The 24,557-nt window shown below is 40.6% G+C and overlaps 1 protein-coding gene across 1 annotated transcript; it reads right to left on the bottom strand.

Moving 5' to 3' along the window:
- Positions 1-3,085: 3,085 nt before the first annotated feature.
- Positions 3,086-12,871, bottom strand: LOC131455885 (uncharacterized). The gene is made up of 8 exons (XM_058623741.1): positions 12,750-12,871; positions 10,705-10,834; positions 9,886-9,989; positions 9,664-9,795; positions 9,523-9,575; positions 9,376-9,457; positions 7,008-7,173; positions 3,086-6,506 (listed from the first exon to the last, which is right to left on the bottom strand). The coding sequence occupies exons 2-8, from the start codon at positions 10,832-10,834 to the stop codon at positions 6,472-6,474; spliced, it is 702 nt and encodes a 233-aa protein (XP_058479724.1). The 5' UTR covers positions 12,750-12,871; the 3' UTR covers positions 3,086-6,471.
- Positions 12,872-24,557: the final 11,686 nt, after the last annotated feature.

The following is a 24,557-nucleotide window of genomic DNA, read 5'->3' as shown; positions in this document are numbered from 1 at the left end:
GTAAAGAAATAAATAAATGTTTTTGTATTATAAATATATATAAAGTGCAAAAATACAACAAAAACAGGAATGAAACCTGTGAGCAGCAAAACAGATAGCAGGTAAATATTGCACAGATCGTGGAACAAATTCCAAATTCCTTATTTGGAATTTAGTAGTCTGATGGCCATCGGAATGTAACTATTTTTGAGTCTGTTTGTTCTGCAGCGGATGCTGCGGAACCTCCTGCCAGACGCCAACAGGGAGAACAGTCCATGGTGGGGGTGGGTGTGGTCGGTGAGGATCTGGTGAGCCCTTGTAAGGCAGCGCTTGTGTGCAATGTCCTGGATGGGTGGGAGTGGAGTCCCAATGATCCTCTCCGCTGATCTCACCACCCTCTGCAGAGACTTCCAGTCGGAGGCCTTGCAGCTCCCAGACCAGACGGAGATGCCACTGGTCAGCAGGCTCTCGATGGTCCCTCTGTAGAAGGTGGAGAGGATGGGAGGGGGGAGAGACACCCTTCTCATCTGTCGCAGGAAGTGTAGGCGCTGCTGGGCTTTCTTCACCAGGGACGTGGTGTGAAGTGACCAGCTGAGGTTGTCTGTGATGTGAACTCCCAGGAACTTGGTACTGCTGACGACCTCCACCGCTGTGCCATTGATGAGAAGTGGTGTGTGGCTGGGACGGGATCTCCTGAAGTCGACGATGATTTCTTTTGTCTTGTCAACATTCAGGAGCAGGTTGTTCACCCTGCACCAGTCCACCAGATGTCGCACTTCCTCTCTGTAGGCCAGTTCGTTGTTGTCCTGAATGAGGCCCACAACTGTTGTGTCGTCCGCATATTTTAGGATGTGGTTGGTGTTGTACCTGGGACGACAGTCGTGGGTCATCAGGGTGAACAACAGGGGACTCAGGACGCAGCCCTGTGGGGAACCGGTGCTCAGGGAGATGACATTTGAGGTATTGTTACCCACACGGACAGACTGGGTTCTGTCTGTGAGGAAGTCCAGCAGCCAGTTGCACGGGGGGGTGTTGAGGCCCAGCGGGCCCAGTTTGTGTACCAGGTCCTGGGGGATAATCGTGTTGAATGCTGAGCTGAAGTCCAGAAACAGCATCCGCACGTGGGTGTTCTTATCCTCCAGGTGCTCCAGGCTCAGATGGAGAGCAGTGGAGATGGCGTCCTCAGTGGAGCGGTTAGGTTGGTACGCAAACTGGAGCGGGTCGTATGATGGAGGCAGTATGGAAATGATGTGGTCCTTAACCACCCGCTCGAAGCACTTCATGATGGTCGTTGTTAGTGCAACAGGGCGAAAGTCATTAAGGCATGTGATGGTCGGTTTCTTGGGCACTGGGATGATCGTGGCAGACTTAAAGCACGGGGGGACAACGGCCTGGATCAGTAACGTGTTGAAGAAGAGCTGCTGAGATGCAGAGCATCCACCGTGCCAGAGGGGGAGCTGTGTATCTGTGTATCTGATCGGCTCGTTTGCAGCGATTAGGAGGATTTTGACCATGAAAACAAGTTAATATATGTAAGTAGACCTCCATAACTAACATATGTGTGATACAAGCATTCGATGTCGCCTTTAAATGAAATAGTAGGACAAACACAGGATTCACCAGTAACATTAATTTAGGTTCCACTCCAGTATTAACAGAGCTGTGTTATTGTTCAAGTGTAAGGGTAGATCACGCTAAATACTTGACACGTGTTAGGATGTTTTTTTTTTCTTTTTTCTGAATTTTTAATTTTTTTTTAAAAAACTACAAAAACTGCATACATATTTTCTGGATGTGTTCAGTAAAGTGAAATAGAAATAATTATCCTCTATTGTCGTTATAGCATTGCTAAAACAACAAATCTAGTGGTGGCCTAAGACTTCTGCACTGTACTGTATGTATACATGCATGTATCTATATGTGTATATATATAAACATTTAAACATATACAGTATATCTACATATACATATATAGTTACATGTATACATATGTGTATGTATACATGTATGATACATACATACAGTATATGTTTACATGTGTGTATACATAGAAACATATATGTATGTGTGTACATGTGTATATATAATGTATATATATTATCAGTTTTACAAGTGTATTCATTCATGTATTACTTCATATTTATAACACTGAATAGAGCACTTACAGAATGTATTGTATGAGTGCTTTCTTACACGTACGCAGTCCTGTTCAATGTTATGAAGCAGCTGTTGAATCCCTTCTCCCTGACAACCACTCTTAACTTCGAGGCTGAGAACAGCTGACACAAAACAGGCAGTAGTAAGACACTGAGTTACAGCTCATTTCTTTAGTCTCTTATTGTCTATTGGTCCCTGGTTTCTCAGGACTGACTAGCTCTTTATTATGACTGTCTTTCTGTCTTTAAAATATGTAGTTTAACATTTAGAGGAGAATGTGTGAGCGATGAGTTTTTACATAGTACACAGTAAAATCAGCATACCCAAATTAACACTGTAAGAGTTGATCTTAACACTTTTAAAGTGTCTATATGGGTCCACACCTGAGAGTGTTAATTTAAAACTTTTTTGAGTGTTGGTACCTTTACACTAGGTTAGTGTAAATTTGACACTTTTTGGAGTTACAATTTAACACTGCCTAACACAAACCAGAGTTAGTTTTTTTTTTACCACTTCTATGTAGTGTTAGCGATTAACTCGCTCAGAGGGCTATTTCTTAACTACACAAGTGTTACCTCTATAACACTTAAAAGGTGTCAATATAATTCTTATATATATACATAAACATATATATGTATATGTTAATGTATAATAATCTATGAATATATGAATATATATAATATATATATATATATATATTTTTTTTTTTCCTAAAAAAAATACTTGGAAAATAAACTTTGCTAAAATAAAAAGGTAGTCATGTTTGGCAGTTTAAAAACATTTATTTTCAAACTTGCACCACAAATACTAGAACATGTGTAGGGGAGGAAATGTCTACCACCAAGTAACAATCTCTCCCCAAGAAGTATTCTGTCTTTCCGGCGTTAGCAAGAGGTTTTCCAAAGTATAGTAAATATTTATTTAATCTGACTCCATTTAAACAACAATTAACTTTACTTTTAAATATTGTGGGAATTAAAGTTAACCAATCATTTAAAATGTAAACCTTTTAAGAATTCAATCCTATTGTCAAGAAATCTGACACTGGTCTAGTTCAGGGATGGTTTATATTATAAAAACCACTCAGTGACCCTTTTCCACATAGAAGATTAGCCCTAATGCCTAGGTTGAAGTATTCAGAGGTCAGAAATGTAACTCAACAGTTTACAGGACATGATACTCAATCTTTTCTATTCAACTCAGAGGTGGAGGGTATGAGTGTTAAATCTCACCATATAACTAGACTAAATAAATCTTCAATAACAGATTCTTAACTATTTAGAACAAAAGTCTCAACAAGGCAATATTAGAAATGAAGGGTTAACAGACCAGTTTATTGAAATGTCCAGTGGTAGAAAATACAGCCAGGAAGTTGTGTGACACACAGTTGATGTGTGGGAGCTTCTGTTAAGCAGTCCAACTCAACGGTGAATGGGAGCTCTGTCCCTTATATCCAAGATATCCCACCAGAATACAGACACTTTACATTTACATATCCATTGTGATTTACTCAGGAATGCTATTTCCGTCTGAGGACCTTTTAATCACCATGGGGTCTTTTCACATGACAGTTGAGCCACCTTGACTTGTCTACTTCCTGCACTGAGAACATCAGACCTACACACTTCAGAGGTGGGACTGTCCCCAACTGATGAAGTTTGAACCAAGTTGATTAATTCATTTACAGATAATCATAGAGCAGAATATACAGAGTGATGACGTTTCGTCTATTGTCTCCAGGGTGTGGTCTCACTGTCTCACCCATGCAACAGTAAGGCACACTGTATGTCCTCTCACTCTCATTAGAGTATTGCTTATCAAACGGTCTAAAATACGTCAGCTGGTCAATGAAAATCACAATAGGTTCATTATTTTTCTCTTTTATACAGTATGCATGAAAATGTTCATCGAAGTACAGTGTTTCAACAGCGCAGCCTATTATGAAAGCACGTTGTTTATGTATTATGATATTACATATTTTCTTAAATACAGGTAGGTCATCATGGGATGTTTCAGTGCATATTGCATAGTGATTATTGTCCCTTTCAACAACATCACCAAAAATAAGTGGGGTATTGCGTAGAATACACCATGACTGAATTGCATTTAAACCTAAGTGCTTGCTGTTGTCCTCAATTTTTAAGTGACTCGTTTTTACGTTACATGTGTCCATAATTAAAACTCTGTATCCTATCTGACAACGTGTTCATAGAGATGTAACCAATTTTTAAGCAGGTACTGGAAAAACAGCTTAAGCTCATACTGTACGACACCCTCCAACAAATCATGCATTATATCAACTGCAAAATTATCAGTACACTGGAAGTACTGTAATGAATCAAGCACACAAGGTTTTTTAACATCATAAACAGTAATTAGAGCAGGATCTTCACTTGGTGCATTACAATGTTCAATATAAAGCTCTCTGGAGCGCAGAGTAAGTTCTGGGTTACCCTCAGAAAAAACAGACTGAATTTCTTCCTTATTTGTCAGACAGAACCTACAAAAGTATGTCGCTCTGAAAGATTCAACAAAGCCATTATCATCATCATCATCATCCTCCGCTTATCCGGGGCCGGGTCACGGGGGCAGCAGTTTCAGCAAGGGACCCCAAACCCCAAAAGACTCCATCTAGGGCCTCCAAGAAGGCCGGATACTCCGAGCTGCTGTTCGGCGCATAGGCACAAACAGCAGTCAGGGCTTTTCCCCCCCCCCAACCCTAAGGCGCAGGGAGGTGACCCTCTCGTACACTGGGGTAAACTCCAACGCAGTGGCGCTCAGCCGAGGGCTCATGATTATCCCCACACCAGCCCGGCGCCTTACACCCTGGGCAACTCCGGAGAAGAAAAACTTCCATCCCCTATGCAGGAGTGTTGTTCCAGAGCCAAGGCTGTGCATGGAGGTAAGCCCCACCAGATCTAACTGGTAGCGCTCCATCTCCCATCTCCATCTCAAGCACCAGGCCCCGTAGTAGACCTGGCCACCAGGCACTAGTTCACGGGCCCTCCGTCTGGGCCTGGCTCCAGGCGGGGGCCCCAGGCTTCCTCCGGGCAGGGTAACTCTCTTCCTCTGTCGTTGTTTCATGGGGTCTTTGAACCATTTCTTCGTCAGGCCCCCTCCCCTAAGCAAGACAGTCTAGCTGCAGACCTGCACTGTAAGGACCGGAAGTTGATTCGAAGCCTTTCAAAATAAAAGCGAGCATACCGGAAGCACGTATGTTTCGTTCCCAATGTTTCTTGGATCTTTATTTTATGTTTACAATGTAAATATGTTTATGTGTATCCATGTGTTTAATGAAAGAGATTTAAAAAAAACCTGTATATCTTTCCAGTTCAACTGTATAAGGTGAAAAAAACTCAGGAAAATGTCAAGATAAAAAACAAACAAAATATTATATATATAAAAAAAAGAAAATACACAACGTTATGACCACTTCTAGGGTTATTCTACAGATAATCAGTGCAAACTAGATGTACAGCTATTGTTATGATCCCCTATAAACATTATTAGCCTACTCAAAACATGCATTATTTTACGCCAGTATTTTAATTTAATATAATTCACAAAAAGGACAGCTGTTAGTTTAGTCTGCACTACAAATTCATATTTAAACAATAAATCTCTGTAAATACACCTTAATGTGTGATGGCATAATGCATCTACACTCCAACCTATTGCTGACTGTTCTTTGCTTCTATACCATTATTTATCATTGAAAATGTAGCCCCCTGCACTGCTGGATCCATTTACATATTGATTTACTTATTTTTTTTTATATAGGCATATCTTATGTTTGTTTGCAATTATAACACCTCATAATTCATTTAATAATTGCTTAATATTGTTTGTGCTATGTTCTTACCTTGTGCTGTTGGACCACATGGAGGGTGTGAGGGTTGATGATTTAAAATGAACTTAGCTTTGTGTATTCAAAGTGAATTACTGAATACCTAGTTACATGACCCAGATAACCAATATCTCCTAAGCAGTTTTTTTAATGATTTTAATTATTAGTGTTTTAACAACAACTTTTTCCACAATTTTAACTTTTTTTTTTTTTCTTTCTACTCTTTGTACTCACAGTACGCCAAGTACCCTCGTTTGTCCATAATCTCTTCACAGAAGAGCCACATATCTTCAATCTGGTAAAAAATAAATTTAAAAGGCTCAAGAATTAATTCTTTCTCTTCCTCATTCAGATCCATGGTGTCAAACAGCTTTCCCATTTCCTGCACAGCCTCCTCAGTTTGGGTGCTGTTCATGTTCAAAATCTGAGGCATCTCCACTCTGGCTGCAAACAAGTGTTGATTCGCCTGCACCCATTCCACTGCTTTTTTACAGTGATCCACCACTTTGACCACCGCACTGGTCTAAAGAAAAAAAAATGTGTCAGCTTTTTTGTCAGAGCATGAAAGGTCATCTCACAAAATTCAACAACATGGAACTGGAGATCTCTGCAGTTCAACCCACATCTGCAGATAATTTTATATAGAATAAAACCATGCAAAAAAAACAACGTCTTAGTTAGGGACCAATGACAAATAAGTAAGTACACACTATAAATACTGTTTATACTCTCTTTCTGGGTGCAAGTGCAAACACACACACACACACACACACACACACACACACACACACAATATCAGCAACATTCTAAAGTTTTCAACTTTTCACTTAACTTTTCATTTTCTGCTATTGATTTGGCTCACATAACACATACATTTTGACTTGCAGAGCAGAGAATCTGATTCCAAACTTTTCATTTTTGAAAGTGACTGTCTAAAACTGTACCTCATTAACATAATTTCAGAATAGTAAGACACACAGAAAAGTGAGGTGTACAAACACACAGACAAATACATTGTGCTTACCTTTAAATAAAATGCCACCTTTAGTGTGTGCCTCTAAGTGGCTCTGCAGCTTGGACAACTTTGTAGGTTTCACTTTTAGGAACAGGGGGCAGTGAAATTGCTTGCAGCATGACGTGCAGCGTTCAACTTTGGGCGTAGTGCCGGTAGTTAAGATCGAAATATGCATCTGTAAGAGACAAATAATGTCGTAATAGGTAAAACAAAATTATATAAAAATGATATGATATAACTCAGTTTTCTTGGTCTTTGAGTAGGAAAATGGCACATTTAAGTGAGCACTATCATATGATAACAACGCTGAAAACTACCCAAAAGTCCAAAACCCGATTCTTTCAAATTAATATAACTTTACAGGACAATATAAAGTGTGCAACATAACGTTCTAGTGAATAAAGACTGTTTCTGTTTCTTCGTATGACGCAAACTTGTTGTCACTTGACTGTTACTCACCTCGTCGTCTTCACACTTCACATGGGGAACGAAAAATACGTGCTTCAAGTATGCTCGCTTTTATTTTGAATATATGCTTCCGGTATGGTCGCTTTTATTTTGAAAGGCTTCGAATCAACTTCCGGTCCTGACAGTGCAGGAGACCTGACAGTGCAGGAGACCTGACAGTGCAGGAGACCTGACAGTGCAGGAGACCTGACAGTGCAGGAGACCTGACAGTGCAGGAGACCTGACAGTGCAGGAGACCTGACAGTGCAGGAGACCTGACAGTGCAGGTCTGCAGCTAGACCCCTCTCCCCCTAAGACCAATTTGCCTTGGGAGACCATACCAGGAGCACTAGGCTCCAGACAACACAGCTCTCAGGATTACAGGGACACTCAAACCTCTCCACCACGATAAGGTGATGGTTCCCGGAGAGGATTCAACAAAGCCGAGCAAACTATTTAAAGCAAGATTATCTCCCGTGACTTGAATTACAGAGCCAAACACTGGTTCATCAATAAATGGAAGTTGGATTCCTTCAGTTCAAATCATCAATTAGAGGCTTTAACATTTCTTCAAAACCGTACGTCTTTAAATCTTGGGTGTAGAAAAGAGCTGCAAGATGTATGTTTATTAGCACAGAGTTCACCTTGGGTGGGAATTTTTTTTTTAAAGTAAAATAAACACAGGATCCCCTTCTTAGAACCCAACGGATTAGCCGTTTCAAAATAGTCACAATAAAGTAAAATTTGTAGAGCATGTCTCCGTTGTGAAAATAGAGGATGGTTTTGGAAATAAAACCCATCATTAATGTCTTTGTATGACCCCTTTTTACAGTGTTTCTCTTGCAAGAAGCACTCTCTTATCTCACTGTCTTTGAAAATGGATTTCAGTGTACCTAAAATGGGTACATACATGTACTTTGTTGTACTCTGTTACAGGAATCTGACTATATACACCTGTAGTTCTATTTCTACGTGTATCCATTCTCACACCAAGGACAAATTCTTTAGGCTCAACTATTTCCCATTTTTCATCATAATATTTTTGTCTTGTCATCTGTGTTAAATTTTGAAAAGGGATTGTCTAATTGATTTAAACAATGATCTACTTTCTTATACATTTCTGACTCAGTTTCAGAGGAAAATGTTCAGAGAACTGCTTCTTGTGCTCGACCTTTAACATCACTAATAACTTCCTCCATCGAACAAACTATTGTTTGGATAGGTGCTTTGAGAACAACCAGAGGTTTGTAAGTGTGAAACAACTGAACCGCACATTATTTCAAGTGAGTTCTGTGTAATTACAGGGGGAACCTGTAACATGGATGCAGCAGAAGTTGTTGGCTGTTCACTTAAAGATTCAAACTCAAAATGTCTTTGTGTGGCCACTTCCTGGTTAGTATCGTACCATTGTATGTACAAAAAGATGAAGGACATCCTTGCTCTCCACATTTCAAACGTAAGTTTTTAGCTGGATATAGTCCACAACATCCCAGCGGAGCTGCGGAGGAGCTACCGGGGCTGTAAGGCTGGGACCAAGCTAAAGGCTAGGCTAGCGGAGAACCGGAGGCGCTTCAAACCATCGCTTCCCTCCGTGATTATGGGGAACCAGTGGATCTATCGGGAGTGCAGCTTGTTCATCCTGACGGAGACATGGCTAACCAACAGCATACCGGATGCTAATGTGGACCTGCGGGGATTTACTGCGGTGAGAGCTGACAGGAACGCAGAGGCCTGCGGCAAATGCAGAGGTGGGGGGCTCATCATTTATGTCAACAACCGTTAGTGTAACCCCCGCCATGTCACCACGAAGGCGGCTTTGTGTGACACGAAGCTGAATGTGATGGAACATATATTTCTAAATTTGCAATAGAAGACAATTCATAATACATGCGACTTTAATTCAACTGAATTCAATATTTTTAGGACATACCCGTGTTGCCACGCGGTGGAACTCTTGGCGAAAGAGCTCCTGCAGATCCAGGTCCACGTTATAACAAATCTTCTGCAACAGCCTATAAAAGCACATCCATTAATTCATTATGATGGAACACATATGTAAATATTAAAATAATCTTGCCTTCGGCCACCGAGACAAGGCACTGATGAGGAGCTGCTCGAAGTCCACTGCAGCTTCGTCCAAAGTCCTACTGGCAGTCAGGTCGTTGCTGGGGGCTAGAACACAGACAAGGTCAGGTGTCCTGGGGAGGACTGCACTCACCAACTCAATCGTCAGCTCCCTGGCGCAGGCCCCCAGCGTCGACATGGCACCAAAGGAAAGGAACTCGTCCGGAAACTCCACGATGCCATCAACGATGCCGCGCAGGTGGGAATCCCCGACAAGAAAAACAAACTGGAACAATGGAAAATATTTTTTTGGAGAATTTTAATCACTTTGTCTCACATCAAATCACTGTGTTTGTGAATTTTGAAACAACAATACCTTCTTGTCAGGTGACTCGGCCGGGATGACCACTTTGTGACTCCTGCCAGTCAGGGTTGAAACTGGCCAGGTGCTCACACGGTGGCGACGACCAGTGCCTCGACCTTGTTAAAATGAGAAAGAACATTAAAATAGAAGTACACATCTTCCAATTACATTGTACACATGTAAAGAGAAAAAACAAACTTAAAGAAAACACTTGAAGGTGACATAGACCGGAAGCTCCAATTAACGCTGCGTTTTTGTGTGTATCTGCGTCATTACCTCGTTTATGAAACCCTAAAGTTTCAGAACAAACAGTTCAGCCACTGCTGAGAAAATAGTGTTGTATTGTTTTCCTGGGCTCTGCGAAGCGGATCGACACTTCCTTAATTTGATGTCGTCATCAGAAATCCTCACCACCGTAGCGCCTCCCGGTGCGGGCACTAGTCCGGGCACATCCGGTTGCGTACATTCAACCGCAGAAGAAGAAGAAGAACTCGTCTCGTTGTAGCTGCTGAGATGCAGAGCATCCACCGAGGGGGAGCTGTGTATCTGAGCGCTGACCTATCTATTACGTCACTTCCAGGTACCTGGCCAATCACAGGACAGTAGGAAAGCTCTCGTTGGCTGGCCAATCACAGCAACTGTTTGGTCTGAAACAGCGCAGCTGACGAGAGCGTCAGCGAGGAGATATTTTGATCGGCTCGTTTGCAGCGATTAGGAGGTTTTTAATCATGAAAACAAGTTAATATATGTAAGTAGACCTCCATAACTAACATATATGTGTGATACAAGCATTCTATGTTGCCTTTAATGACGAAACAGGTGACTACATACGTGAGGGACCGGGAGCCAGTGGCACAAAGCTGGTGGAGCCCCGGGGCGCAGACTCCACCACCGCAGCCAGGTGCTTCTCCATCCTCTTCTTGGCCACACTGGAGCAGTTGTGGCATTTGAGACGAGGCATCTCACACACAAAAAAATTAACTATTATATTACAGAAAACAGTTGTATTAAATGATCTAATTAATGAAAATAATTTAAATCAATTCGTGTTCCTCTGTATTGCTTGGTGATGTCACTGGTGATTCAATCCACTGGAGAGAACAAAAAAATTGTAAAAACTTAAATTAAGTCAAATTAAACCAAAGCTAGAACAAACTGCACCAGTTCTAACTCTCTTTGTCACATAAACACACTCTCTTTCAAGTTACACCAAGCTAAGCAATTTCCAACTGTCACTACACACTCATGAGTCACACAGTGTCACACACACACACACACACAGACATACAGTCTCAACACAAATGAAAATGGAAAAAAGTCACAGTTTCTCACACAAACAATCAAACACACAGTGTCAGACAGTCACACACAGTGTCACAGACACAGTCAAAAACAGTGTCACACACTTGCACAGTCATATGAATACACACTTACAGGGACAGCCACACACAGTGTCAAACACATCACACAAAACAAAATTATACAAAATTGAAAAAATAAGATCATTTTCACACAGCAATTTTCAACTCTCACCACACACTCAGAGGGTATTTTTATCACACTGTACAATGAAAATGTTAGAGTAAAATACATAATACAAACTGGATTTATTTTCAGAGTTTGAAGAGTAAAGCTGCGAAAATTAGCTCAAACAAAACAAAAAACACTGTAGTAGAGGAATATGTCAATATAAAGGGAACTCAGCATTTTCTTACAAAGTACAATGAAAATGTCAAAACTTAAATACATAATACTGAATGTATATTAAAGGAAACACTGTTTAATTAAAATATGAAAACTAAATTAAAATAAAAAAATGTAATACACATTTGACCTTTTTATATTCAACTTTCTGAAGAATTACTATTAATCCCTTTACACACACACGCACACACACACAGACATACCGTCTCAACACAAATGAAAATGAAAAAAGTCACAGTTTCTCACACACACAAACACACACAAACAATCAAACACACAGTGTCAGACAGTCACAGACAGTCTTACACACAGACAGTAACACACAGTGTCACAAGCACAGTCAAAAACAATGTCACAAGCAGAGATGGTAACACAGTCACACAACACAAAATTTAAAATGATAAACAATTCCACAGGCTTACAACACATTTTGAAATGGAAGAAAATGTAAAGTTAATGGTAGAAAATTAAAAAAATGCCCATTCATCAAAAACATTAAGAAAAACACCAAAACTGAGAAAATGTAAAATTGCCTTCTGTTTTTTTTCAAAGTTACAAATGCAAAATAATCATAAATGAAATGATTGAAATACCGCACAACAAAAGCCAATTAACAAAACGCATCATTTAAAGTTGAAGAAAAAACGACTACAAAAAAAATACATATTTACATATTTATAGGATCTGTAGCTGTGTTATAAAATGAAGATGCAATTTAAATCACTCTTATCTGTGTTTTACATGGAATAAATGAAGCTCCATGGAGCTTAGGCCTGCGTCATGATGCACCACGAAAAAAAAAAATTTAATTAATTCAAACTACATAAATAAATACAAACAGAAAAACACGCATACTAGAAGCTGTAGTTGTGTTTAAAAATATTAGTCTTATTTAAGTTACTCTAATCTGCCTTTAACCGTGATAATTGGAGCTAATATGTACAGATATTAAGCCCTGCATTAGCAGACAGGAGGTTCATGCACACTATAACGAAAAACAGGTGATTTAAACTACATTAAACTAAATACAACTGAAGCACAATATGTACAGAAGATGTGGCAACATTACTTTAAATGATTCGTTCAATTACATTGTTCTATCTGCTCTTTTCACCGTGTAAACAAAGAGCTACGTCACGCTAGTATTTAGCCACCTGTAGCCAAGCCCTTACCTTCGATCCTCCGCTGGTTCCACTGGTTCTGCTGCTCTGCTGCTGCTTTAGTCCGGTCCACACGATGAAGAAGGTCTTTAAAACCGTTGATAGTCGCTGGTAGAGATGAAATTCGCTGATAATAGCTGCTCAAATGCCAATGCCAAAGTCTAGTCCAACTCCGTGAACAGTAGACTGACGGAGGCGGAGCAAACAGGGGGTATTTATAGATTACCTGCCTTCTAGATCGTTCTAATAGCGAAATTTACAATAACAATAATTATAACATTAAAAAAAAGCAGTGGGGTATTTTATCACAGTGTAAAATGAAAATGTTAAAATAAAATACGCAATACAAATTGTATTTATTTTAAGAGTTTCAATAGTAAATCCACGAAAATTAGCTAAAACTAAACAGGAAAAGCCGTGTAATAGCGGAACATGTCAAAATAAAAACTTTTGGCGCCACCTACGTTTAACGGAGGAAAATACTCTTCCATTAAGGACGATAATCATACGCTTGCTGATGGAAAAAAAATGCATTTATTTTCAAAGTTTCAAGTGAAGTAAAATAAAACTATGAAAATGAAAAAAAACAAAAACCGGAAACACTGCGTAATAGCGGAACATGTCATCCTACAATTAACGGAGGTAAATACTCTTCCATTAAGAACGATAATTATACGTTTTCTGGTGGAAAAATACTCTTATTTTCTGGTGGAACAATGGTATATTTTATATTTTCCCCTCACTTCTGTGAGACCGATCACACTTCTGTCATGCCAAAGTGCAGACATAAAGTCTACAGGTGGGAATCACCTATCTGCGAAGGGATATGGAACGGTCCTACTGGCGGATTGAGCCAATCACTGTGACATATATCACAATTAACGAAGATTTAGACGACAACGGACGTAAGTACAAAGTAGTTAAGCACGATCAAATTAATATCCAACGTCAAATTATTATCTACAAATATAACAATTGTATAGAATTGATATGTGTTTATAACTTCTTTGTGCATGTGTTTTTAAGATGACATCCCCAACCAAGATCCCACCCATGTCGCAAGACCATGAAGGCCTGCAGCTCAAACTGTCACTACTGGCGGTAAGGACATCATCAAACCTTCTCACCAGAAAATGTGTTTTCAACTCAGTTGCAAATAACTACTTATTGAAACAAAAAATAATAAAGTATACATTAAAAAGTATTAAGCTGCTAATAACTATTCTGATACTCAACTAATAATCTATTATGAATATGTTGGTGAACTAATAACATAATACATCACAAAACAACTCACTGACTGTCTTTAGCTACAAGAGTTTATATTTATCCTGGAGTTGTTTTGGGCATTTGATAACTAACAATGTAAACGATAAAAATGATTACCTTACCAAAGATAAATAAAATTGCATCAATATTTTTCAAACAAATGAATTTCCTTAATAAAAAAATTTAATAATTAACCTAACTATAACATTTCCAAACTCACATTAAAATGACCATGAACATCACATAAAAATACTAGATAGATAGATACTTTATTGATCGCGAAGGAAATTCAAGAGTCCATGAGTCCATGTGTTTTTCCTAATATACCAAATACCAACAAAAAATGCTAAATATCCAAAACCATGACAATAAACCTATCAAGACTATCAATATGCTTTTCCAGTTACATGTAAAATATGTGCATCATTTCTTCTGTCTCAACAGTACTCATCCATGGACCCTGCAGTGCCAAGGCACATATTGGCAGCCAGGGTCCTGGATGTCTCCACCATAGTGGCAAATAAAATTAATACCCTCGAGAGAAGGCTGATGGCAGAGAAAAAAAAAACGAGTTTCTTGAAAATAAATTAAAAGAGGCCCAGAAGTGGATTGCAGATGAGGAGGAGGCAATGGCTGGTTAGTACTAAAAACATAAAATATGCAATAATAAATGTATTTGACAACTCTCAAAACCTATTGATGAAAGAAAACACATTTTGCAGGAGCCAGTGTTGAAGAATCGGAAGGCAGTAAGTTTTGTGTCAAACACAAACAAAAAGAATCATAAATGTGTCATTACAAATGCTTATTAATATAAATGTGTCTCTCATATTCACAGTGAAAATGTCTTCAGAAGAGGAAAAAAAAGAAGGTGAGACAAGCACAGAACTCAGTCCTGACAGAAATAAGCAATATAATGCAACAAAACTTAAAACAATTTAGTCTGAGGAAAAACACATGGACTCATGAGTAAAACTCTCTTTTTTTGCAGTGTCCCATGAATAAAAAAGTAAGTATTACAGTGTGCAAATCAATCCAAACAGAAAAACATGGACCTGACATATTTCTGATGCTAATTCTTTGTTTCTTTTCTCCCTTTATAATACACTGACAACTCCTGAAAAGTAATTTTGAGTGTTTGAAAAAAAAATAAAAATAAAAATAATGAACATGTGTTTTTATTGCAATAACTTAGAGTATTGAAAATTTTGTAACAACTATTTCTGATGTGTTATATCATCTATTACAACTATCTGAACCACTTAAGGTGATAAAACACCACACATATGAAATGTGAAATACATTTTCACCATTCACCATTTTCACATAATGCTGTTTTCACAAAGTCTAATCTATAAAATGAAACACAAGCTTACAAAAGCTGCAACACCAGAATAATATTAAAAACAGATCAATATCACATAATGTGATAAGTTTATTTTTTGAAAAATAAACAATTGAAGTTATACAATATTGTTCTTACAAATATTGTTAGAGAAATGTGCTATTACAACCATTCAATCCTGTGTGATCATATGCAAAATATAATAAATATAATATAATTATGTTTTTTCACTCCAAATGTGTAAGAAAGGCCGATATTTTCAATTTCTTAACTCCTGCGTGGCTTACATTTGGATACATTGCTATTCAACAATGATATTTGTGACAATAAGAATTTAATTATTATAAAACAGTGCAATTGTATGGAATTTTTACTGTTAAATAAGGTCACAATTGACTGGTATATGAAAGTATCTCATTTCAAAAACAGCTCCCCATGGTGTAGGAATACAATATGCCATTTCCAGTTTTTCCTGCTGCTCTAAAGGGGATTGTTATATCCACCTAAAACTCAAGATGTGACACCACAGACCCGCCCTGAACATGTCTACAAAAGATGACCTCCCAACAGGAAGTGGAACATCGAAAACAGAAAGTAAACTGTAACTTTGCAGTACATTGCCCAGACTGCTCCAAACTTCAAACAGGAGACCCCCACCCGCTCTGATGAGGTTGTTGCACACGTCCCGGTGGCTCAACAGCCCGACATGCGCAGAGACGCTGCTGAAAATAACTAGTACCGCGCGCGGTGAATGAACGGGTTTGAGCTCGAGGCTGAACCCGTTCAGAACCACGCACGGTACTAGTTGTTGGTATTAATCTTTATTAAGTTAGAATGTCTAACTCCTCTTCTGTTTGTTATTGATTTATTTACTTTATTTACTTTAGTTTTTACTTTAGTAGGTCGAGGGGCAGACACAGTCTCTATGGGGTTTTTAATTGGTGACTGCTCGAAAAGAAGCACAGAGAAGCATGAAAGACTGCAACTCTGTGTCCTGGTCTCAACTCTGGATTGTCATGGGTTCCTAATAAAATGTCCTAAGCTGCTAGATAAGAGAGCTGCTCCATCCAAAGTGGGATGGACGCCTTCTCTCCTCATGAGACCAGGTTTCCCCCAGAAGTTTTGCCAGTTATCTAAAAACCCAATGTTGTTTTCTGGACACCACCTCGACAGCCAGCGATTGAATGACGACATGCGGCTATACATGTCATCACTGGTTACATTGGGCAAAGGACCAGAGAAGATTACGTTGTCCGACATAGATTGTGCGTACCTACACACAGACTTAACATTAACTTTTGTGACCTCCGATTGGCGTAATCGTTGTCATTACTGCCGACATGAATAATAACTTTACTGAATTTACGATTATCTGTAGCCAGCAGTTTCAGAAAAGATTCTATGTCGCCCACTCTGGCCCCGGGAAAACACCAGACTGTGGTCACTGGCGTCGCTATTTTCACGTTACTCAGGATGGAGTCACCAATTACCAGAGTTGGTTTCTCAGTCTGTGTGGTGCTAAGAGGGGAAAACTTGTTTGAGGTGTGAACAGGTTGGTGGTGGACAGGACTCTTAGGCTTAACACTACGCCTCTTACGGACAGTCACCCAGCTGCCCTGTTTGTCTCCCGGCTGCACGGGAGCTGCTGAGGGAGCTAATGCTATGTGGTCCGCACCGACTACAGGGGACTGGCTAACTGATTTAGCTTCTATGGTGCAGAGCCGAGTTTCTACCTCACTAAGCCTCGCCTCCACCCTAGTCAGTAAGCTACACTTTTTACAAGTACTTTTATCGCTAAAGGAGGCAGAGGAGTAGCTAAACATGTGGCACACACAGGAGAGAGCAGGAGGAGACAGAGAAGCCATCGCTGCTAAGCTAACTTTACGCTAGCAAAGAAAGAAACACCGTACGTGATCTATGTAAACGATAGAGTTTAAGCAAAAGCAGCGGGTGAAAGTATTAGTTTTAGTACTAGTATTAGTAATAAAACGAGTGTTTGTTCAGTTAATCGATCGTTCCAGTAGATAGCAAACCGCAGAGAGCGCAGGAGACACACAGCGTAACACCAGTGGAAGCACAGGAAGTGACACAATACGTTACCGCCCCCGTCAGACAGCTCTCTACAGTATGAGAATATGTACATATTGATTTTCTTTCTTTTGTTTTTTTTTTTACACAGAAAAGGTAGATCAAATGTTTGAGGGGAGGAGGAGGAGGAAGAGGAGGAGGAAGTGATACTGACATTGCACTTGTCTCCATCTACGACGAGCATATATGTCCTCCTTTTGGAAAACACCTGGTGGCATTGAGGGCTTGGATTTCATAAGTAAAAGATGGTTTGGAGTCAGTGCTTCCAAGTTATTTGGGTCAGTGCTTGCCTTCGTTATAGGCCTGCTATTAATAACAGCCTCAGCCTCACAAAGAACAGTATGAAGCCCTTCATCATCAAGGTTTTGCGTTCTCAGAATGGAATTCAACACTTTACGCACTGACCTTATCAAACGCTCCCAAACTCCACCATGATGGGACCCAGAAGGAGGATTGAAAATTCACTTAATACCCTTCTGTAAGAGTGCATCACTGATAGTATTGTGGTTCCACTTTCCTATTGTTTTTCTCAGAACACGTTCAGCACCAACAAAGTTTGTGCCATTGTCTGAGCGCATTTCCAACACTTGGCATCGTCTTGCCACAAAATGTCTTAGGGCATGAAGAAAGAGTCTGTATCTAGACAGAAAGTTATAAACCCATATCACTGTGCTTCGTCCTTGTTTAAAGGTGACATCGAATGCTTGTATCACACATATATGTTAGTTATGGAGGTCTACTTACATATATTAACTTGTTTTCATGGTTAAAAACCTCCTAATCGCTGCAAACGAGCCAATCAAAATATCTCCTCACTGACGCTCTCGTCAGCCGCGCTGTTTCAGACCAAAATCACACCCCCAGAACGTGGACTGTGTTGTGATTGGCCAGCCAACGAGAGCTTTCCCACTGTCCTGTGATTGGCCAGGTACCTGGAAGTTACGTAATTGGTAGGCCAGCTCTCAGATACACAGCTCCCCCTCTGGCACGATGGATGCTCTGCATCTCAGCAGCTACAACGAGAGTAGTTCTTCTTCTTCTGCGGTTGAATGTACGCAACCGGATGTGCCCGGACCAGTGCTGCACCAGGAGGCGCTACGGTGGTGAGAGGAGTGGTGAGTTTTTCTGGTGACGACATCAAATTACGGAAGTGCCGATCCGCTTAGCAGAGCCCAGGAAAACAATACAACACTATTTTCTCAGCAGTGGCTGAACTGTTGTTCTGAAACTTTAGGGTTTTATAAACGAGGTAATGACGCAGATACACACACAAACGCAGCGTTAATTGGAGCTTCCGGTCTATGTGGCCTTTAAGCAATCCATTCCAACCCAGGTGAATGGAGGTTCATCAGGAGAAACCCTGTCCTGTGGAAGATCTGCCATATGTTGTTGACAACAAACACACTACGACAACAAACACACTGCGAAATAATCTTCCGCACAGGAACACTAGCACTAGGGACCCAATACTTCTGGCGCAGCTCCGAAAGCATATGTTCCGCCCACCATGCCCTGTGGCTTCATGTATGTAACGGAGCAAAATATTGGAAATATAAAGATCCCTAGCAAGAATAGCAGGATGTTTTGCTTCATCTGGCATCGCTGCTCTACTTAGCCTTCCTCCAACCCTTAGAATACCTTCTGTAAGCTTGGGATCAAGTCTGTAGAGATGGCTAGTTCGCTTTACAGTGTCCCCTTTCTGCAGGGTAACTATCTACTCAGGAAATCTTTTTCCTTGACAAAATGAGACAGTCGCTTCTGCATTGTCAAACTCCTCAACAGAAAGTGGATGCTTTGCCACATGAGCCTTGATGAAGCCTTTTCTCAAGCTGCTCCTTTTCAAGGCCAGATTGAGAAAGAGCCACTCTCAACTCCTTTCTCCCTGAAACTAGGTCTAACAACAATTTCTTAAACCTGAGAATCCAAGCAACCATCCGCTTCAAGGATGGAATCAATAGCATATACAATAGCATGTACAGCATTTATGTACACAGTCAGCTTGACTTCAGGATCTTCTGGAGAGTGACAAAACGGATCAGAGAGGACTCAGACGCAGAGGCCTTTTATTGTCTTTATTGGCACTCTTAACAAGACACAAGGCAGATCCTCTTACTGAGGGAAAACGTAGCGTGGCTATAAAAAACTATAACCAATGGGGAGCACAACGCTCTTCAAAAGAAACGTTGCGGATCACTCCGAAGAGGAAACAAAACTCAGACTATGGTTATCATTAAAAACTTAAACAGAAAACTCTCCAAACGGAGGAAAAACAAGGCTCTAAGCACTTCAAAACGAAAACAAACTCAAAGCACAATCCTACTGATTGGCGATCTATAACTAACTAAGAACGAGGTCAAACACAAAACGCAATCTAAATGATTGGATCTAACTAATAAAACGTAAGTCACAATCCTAGTGATTGGAGTTTCCTAAAAAGCTGTGAAAATGAACAAACAGAAAATCTCTCACAAGGAGGAAAACAAAAGAGGCTATAAATCTTAACTACGGTATTAACTTACAGGCTATGCTAAGAAAACTTACAAAGGAAAAGCGTCGCTCACAAAGAGGATCAAAACTTGTGGCATATGTGGCTGTGACGAGGAGCTCGGGTGATCAGGCATGGGCGAAAAACACACTGGCACTGGAACAGGGGAACAGAGAGTTTTTAAAGTCCACATGGCTTGATTGTCAGCAGGTGTGTGTAATCAGGGCCGGCAGGCCGGCAGAGGAGGGGGCGGGGCAAACTGCCGGAGTGACAGAGAGACCTTACCGGAAATATCAGAAATATCACTCTGACTCCGGCTCAACATTTTGGTCCAAACACCCACGCATCTGTCTTCAAAAATGATTCAACACTAGCTCCTCTCGAAATTAAGTCTGCAGGATTGACTTTTGTATTTACATATCTCAACCGAGGGGAATGGGACACAGCAAGTATATCTGACACTTGATTTGCAACAAATGTCTTGATTCTTGAGGTTTAATTTCTTATATACTTTAGGACAGAATTACTGTCAGTCCAAAAACAGATTCTTACAGTGATATTTGCAGTTCTTTTCTCCACAACTTATCCATTCTGCTTGCCACCACCGCAGCCGTTGACTCCATGCGAGGAATGGTAATGGACTTTAATGGGGCTACACTGGCTTTTCCCATTACAAATGCACAGTAAACCTGGCCATTAATGTCATGCAACAACAAGTAAGTCACTGTCCCATAACCATCCTCACATGCATCGGCAAAGTGGTGCAGCTGAGCAGAAGCAACTGGTCCAAAATACGAAGGTTTTACACATCTTTGGACTTTAATGTCCTCCAACCTGTGAAGTTCTCCTAACCATGCCAACAGAACAAGGCAAGGCAACATCCCAACCTAGTTGACTTCGACACAGGTTCTGAAGGATTTTATTAACAGATAACACAACAGGTGCCAAAAAACCCAAGGGGTCACAGACAGAACTGATAGTAGACAACATTCCTCTTCTAGTTAATGGTCCATGATAAGTAGGCATGATCTTGAACTTGAAAGAACCAGACTGAACCCACCACTGCACACCCAGAGCTCTTTCCACAGGCAACATGTCACTATCCAAGTCTATGTCCTTAACTTCAGTGGCTCTTTCCTGTGGTGGTATGACAGCAAATACCTTGAGTCTATTGCTCATCCACTTTGTGAGTTGGAAACCACCTTTAGCACATAGAACATGCAGGCCTTGACAAAGTGATATTGCCTTTTCATTGGACACAACTGAAACCAGACAATCATCTACATAAAAGTTATGCAGAATGGTGTTAACAACTTTTGGACCAAATTGCTCTTGGTTGTCCTCTGCACCCTTCACCAAGGCATAACTTGCACAACTTGGAGAAGATAGAATAGAATAGAATAGAATAGAAATACTTTATTCATCCCCAAGGGGAAATTGTTTTAACATATGTAACATATGGGACGCTAGGACCCAGGTCACCAGGTGGGGAACCTAGCAACAGCAGCCTCACAGTACATGAGACTAGGATCTCGCGGGACTTTGCAAGTCCACGTTTGTTCTCGTAGCTCACCCTCGTCCATGCTCCTGTTGCCGGCGTCGCAGGTTTGAGAAGAAAAGAGGTACAAACACCTTTCTGGGTCTATATGCTTGTGTTTAATGTTGAGTTTAGATTATTTACCTCTCCTTGCATTCTTAGTGTGTCGGTTGGTGCCATGAGGGTTAAACTGCATTGTACCTCGTACCTGTAGGCCTTACCTCGTAGCAGTTTAAGGTGGGAGCTACTAATAATGTCCACCTAATATGATGTTGCCACCCGTCTGCTGCTGTACATTCGGTGGTTTATTTAACTTTGTATTTCCTGTTATATTTGTAGATATTAATCATCAGCACTTTATGACAAGCAGCATTAACTGTCCCAGTCAATCTACTGTATTACCTGGATGCGCTACAGCTTAGCTCAAAGCAGGTACGAGAGACTGGGCATGGGTATCATCTGGGTCAGTTTTAATAATACTGTTGAATTTCTTGTAATGTATTTATTCTGTCTTTTAGGCTGAACTGGCGACACACGTCGGCAGGGCAGCCACTGTTCTCTCCTCCCAGAAATCCTTATAATTAGTGTCTCCATTTTTGTTTTGTTGCGCTTGCCTTGATAGTTGTGACCATCCACCTTTCCATGGTGTCGTAGAATTTAATGTTTGCTCTGGAAGTGTGCAGTGCCTTCGAACCTTTAAGTATACAGTGTTTTGAGCTGTTTAAGTGTGCAGTGCCTTTGAACCTTTAAGTGTGCAGTGTCTTTGAAGTGTGCAGTGCCTTCGAACCTTTAAATACATAACAGTATTCACCTGGTTATGTGTGTGTCCAACTCTAGGTATCAGCCTTATCAAATACAAAAGTATTGATGTTATTGTTGAGGGGATATTGTTAAAATAAACTTTATTTTTGTACAACTTCAAGAGCCTCTGCTTGTCCTTGCCCTAATAGGTATTAACCTGAGTGGGGAGTGGTTGCTGTAAATTAGTCACACTGCGTGTAGTCCAGGGTCTCTCCCCTTTAAAGAGAGTGGCGTTGTCATACACAAGTAATCCTAGTGCCGGTCACACATAGAAGCAATGCAACAAATATTATAAACATAAAACGTAAAATGTGCAACAGTGGGAAAAAATAGTGCAATAATGAAGGAGTGGCATAATGGAGTGCAATGTCATACTGTATGTCACGGAGAGAAAATGTCCATTGTGCAAATGAGCAGGTGTAGCAGGTGTGAGCAAGATGTAGCTCGAAACAGATGTACGGTCATTCTATATTCCACCAGGTCCTGCCCATGGTCTCCACCATTCCCCCAAAGGAATCTTAATAAGTCAGAGTCCATGTTCGGCACTGATACCTGGTGGAACATAGCTTCAATGTCTGCCATTAGCACAACAGGTTCCTTTCGGAACCTAGTTATGACACCAACAAGCAGGGCTGTAAGATCTGGACCTTGAAAAAGCTGAGTATTTAAAGATGTTCCTTGAAAAGTAGCAGCACAATCAAAGACTACCCTAAACTTCTTCTTTTGTGGGTGGTACACCCCATGGTGTGGTATATACCATACCCTGCCATCACAATGGTCCAAATCTTTCTCTGGCACTCTCTCAGCATAACATTTGTTGATGAGATTGTTCATATAGCTAGTGTAGTCAGTGTGGAATGACCTGTCCTTACTGAACCTCCTTTTAAGACTCAACACACGCTGTTCTACTACCTTTTTGTTGTCAGGCATTCATACTTCATTGTTCTTTATTGGCAAGTCAGTGCTGTAATGTCCATCAACTAGCTTAGCTGTCTTGGAGACTGATTCCATGAAACAATAATGTTTTCGAGACCAACCAGACTGCTCTTCATGAGCACATTCAAGGAAGTCAGCCTTTATCTGCTGTTGCCAAAGTTCATCGAGCTTTGCTATGGAGATCCTATTCACAGTGACATCATGCATTTCCTTAGAGGGATCGCTACTGTAATCTCCTCTTAGGGGACCATTTACAGTCCAACCAAGCATGGTTTTGATAGCACAAGGGCCACCATTAACACTGCAAATAACTTCCAATGGCTCTAGAGCCTGAGGAACATTAGTACCAATTAGCAAATCTACTCCAGATTTGATCTCAGCTATTCTCAAGTGGCCAAGGTGTGGCCATCCTTTAAGTTCATTCTGTAGGGGAATGTTGCTTTTATTGACAGGCATGCATTTCTGGATAAACATATTGGGTAACTCACAGAAGATATTTGTGTCTAGCCCAGCTATCTCCAAATCTGCCACAACATGACTGTCAACTCTTTTCTCCTGACCCATTGTCCGAAGGAGAATACTTGTTTTTCGCCCTGTAAGATTTAACCTTTTCATGAGCCCTTCAGTACAAAATGAAGCAGAGCTCCCAGGATCCAGAAAGGCATATGTGACCACTGTTTCCTGTCCTTTCTTGGACTTCACCCTAACTGGCAAAACAGAAAGTGCACAGTCACTCTCACCAGTAAGACCATTGGACTGCACAGAGACAAAAGCATTTTAATCTATTTGCCATTTCTCTTCCTATTCTGGACGTAGCTCCTTTTTCTTGGAGTGGATATGCAAAATGGTGGGATGCTTTAGGCTACATGTTCTACGTGACAGACACTTTCGACATTCCTTACTTTTGTGCCCAGTGCACAAACAGTCAAAACACACCCCATTTTCTTTCAAAAAGAACATCTTTTTACTGTGTGCCTTACTTTCCAATAGACAGCACAGACAATGTCCAGCTCTACAGAGCAGAAAAACCTTCATAACATAAACTATGTTTATTGCCATCTTATCTACTGTAGCAACAGTGGTGGCAAAGCTACTTCCCTTTGCCTTACGATTTGTTGGCCGGATGTCGTCAAATTGCGGCACAGCGCAGTGAAGTAGGTTGTCCCAATTCAAACAGTCTACCTCGACTCCTTCGTATCTGGCCGACGTATGTGGCCGACATTAGCTTGTTTGGGAAGGATAGGTCTGGTGTATCCTTCTCAGCCGACCATATCCCATAATTCTTTGCGCACCACTGGCAAATCTCTTCTAATACAAGCATGTATTAGAAGCGTCTCGAGTGGCAGCAGCGAGTTTGTT

This window comes from Solea solea, chromosome 3 (assembly GCF_958295425.1).
Source record: "Solea solea chromosome 3, fSolSol10.1, whole genome shotgun sequence".
In the NCBI taxonomy this organism is placed as follows: Eukaryota; Metazoa; Chordata; class Actinopteri; order Pleuronectiformes; family Soleidae; genus Solea; species Solea solea.
This window is presented reverse-complemented; position numbering and strand designations above follow the sequence as displayed.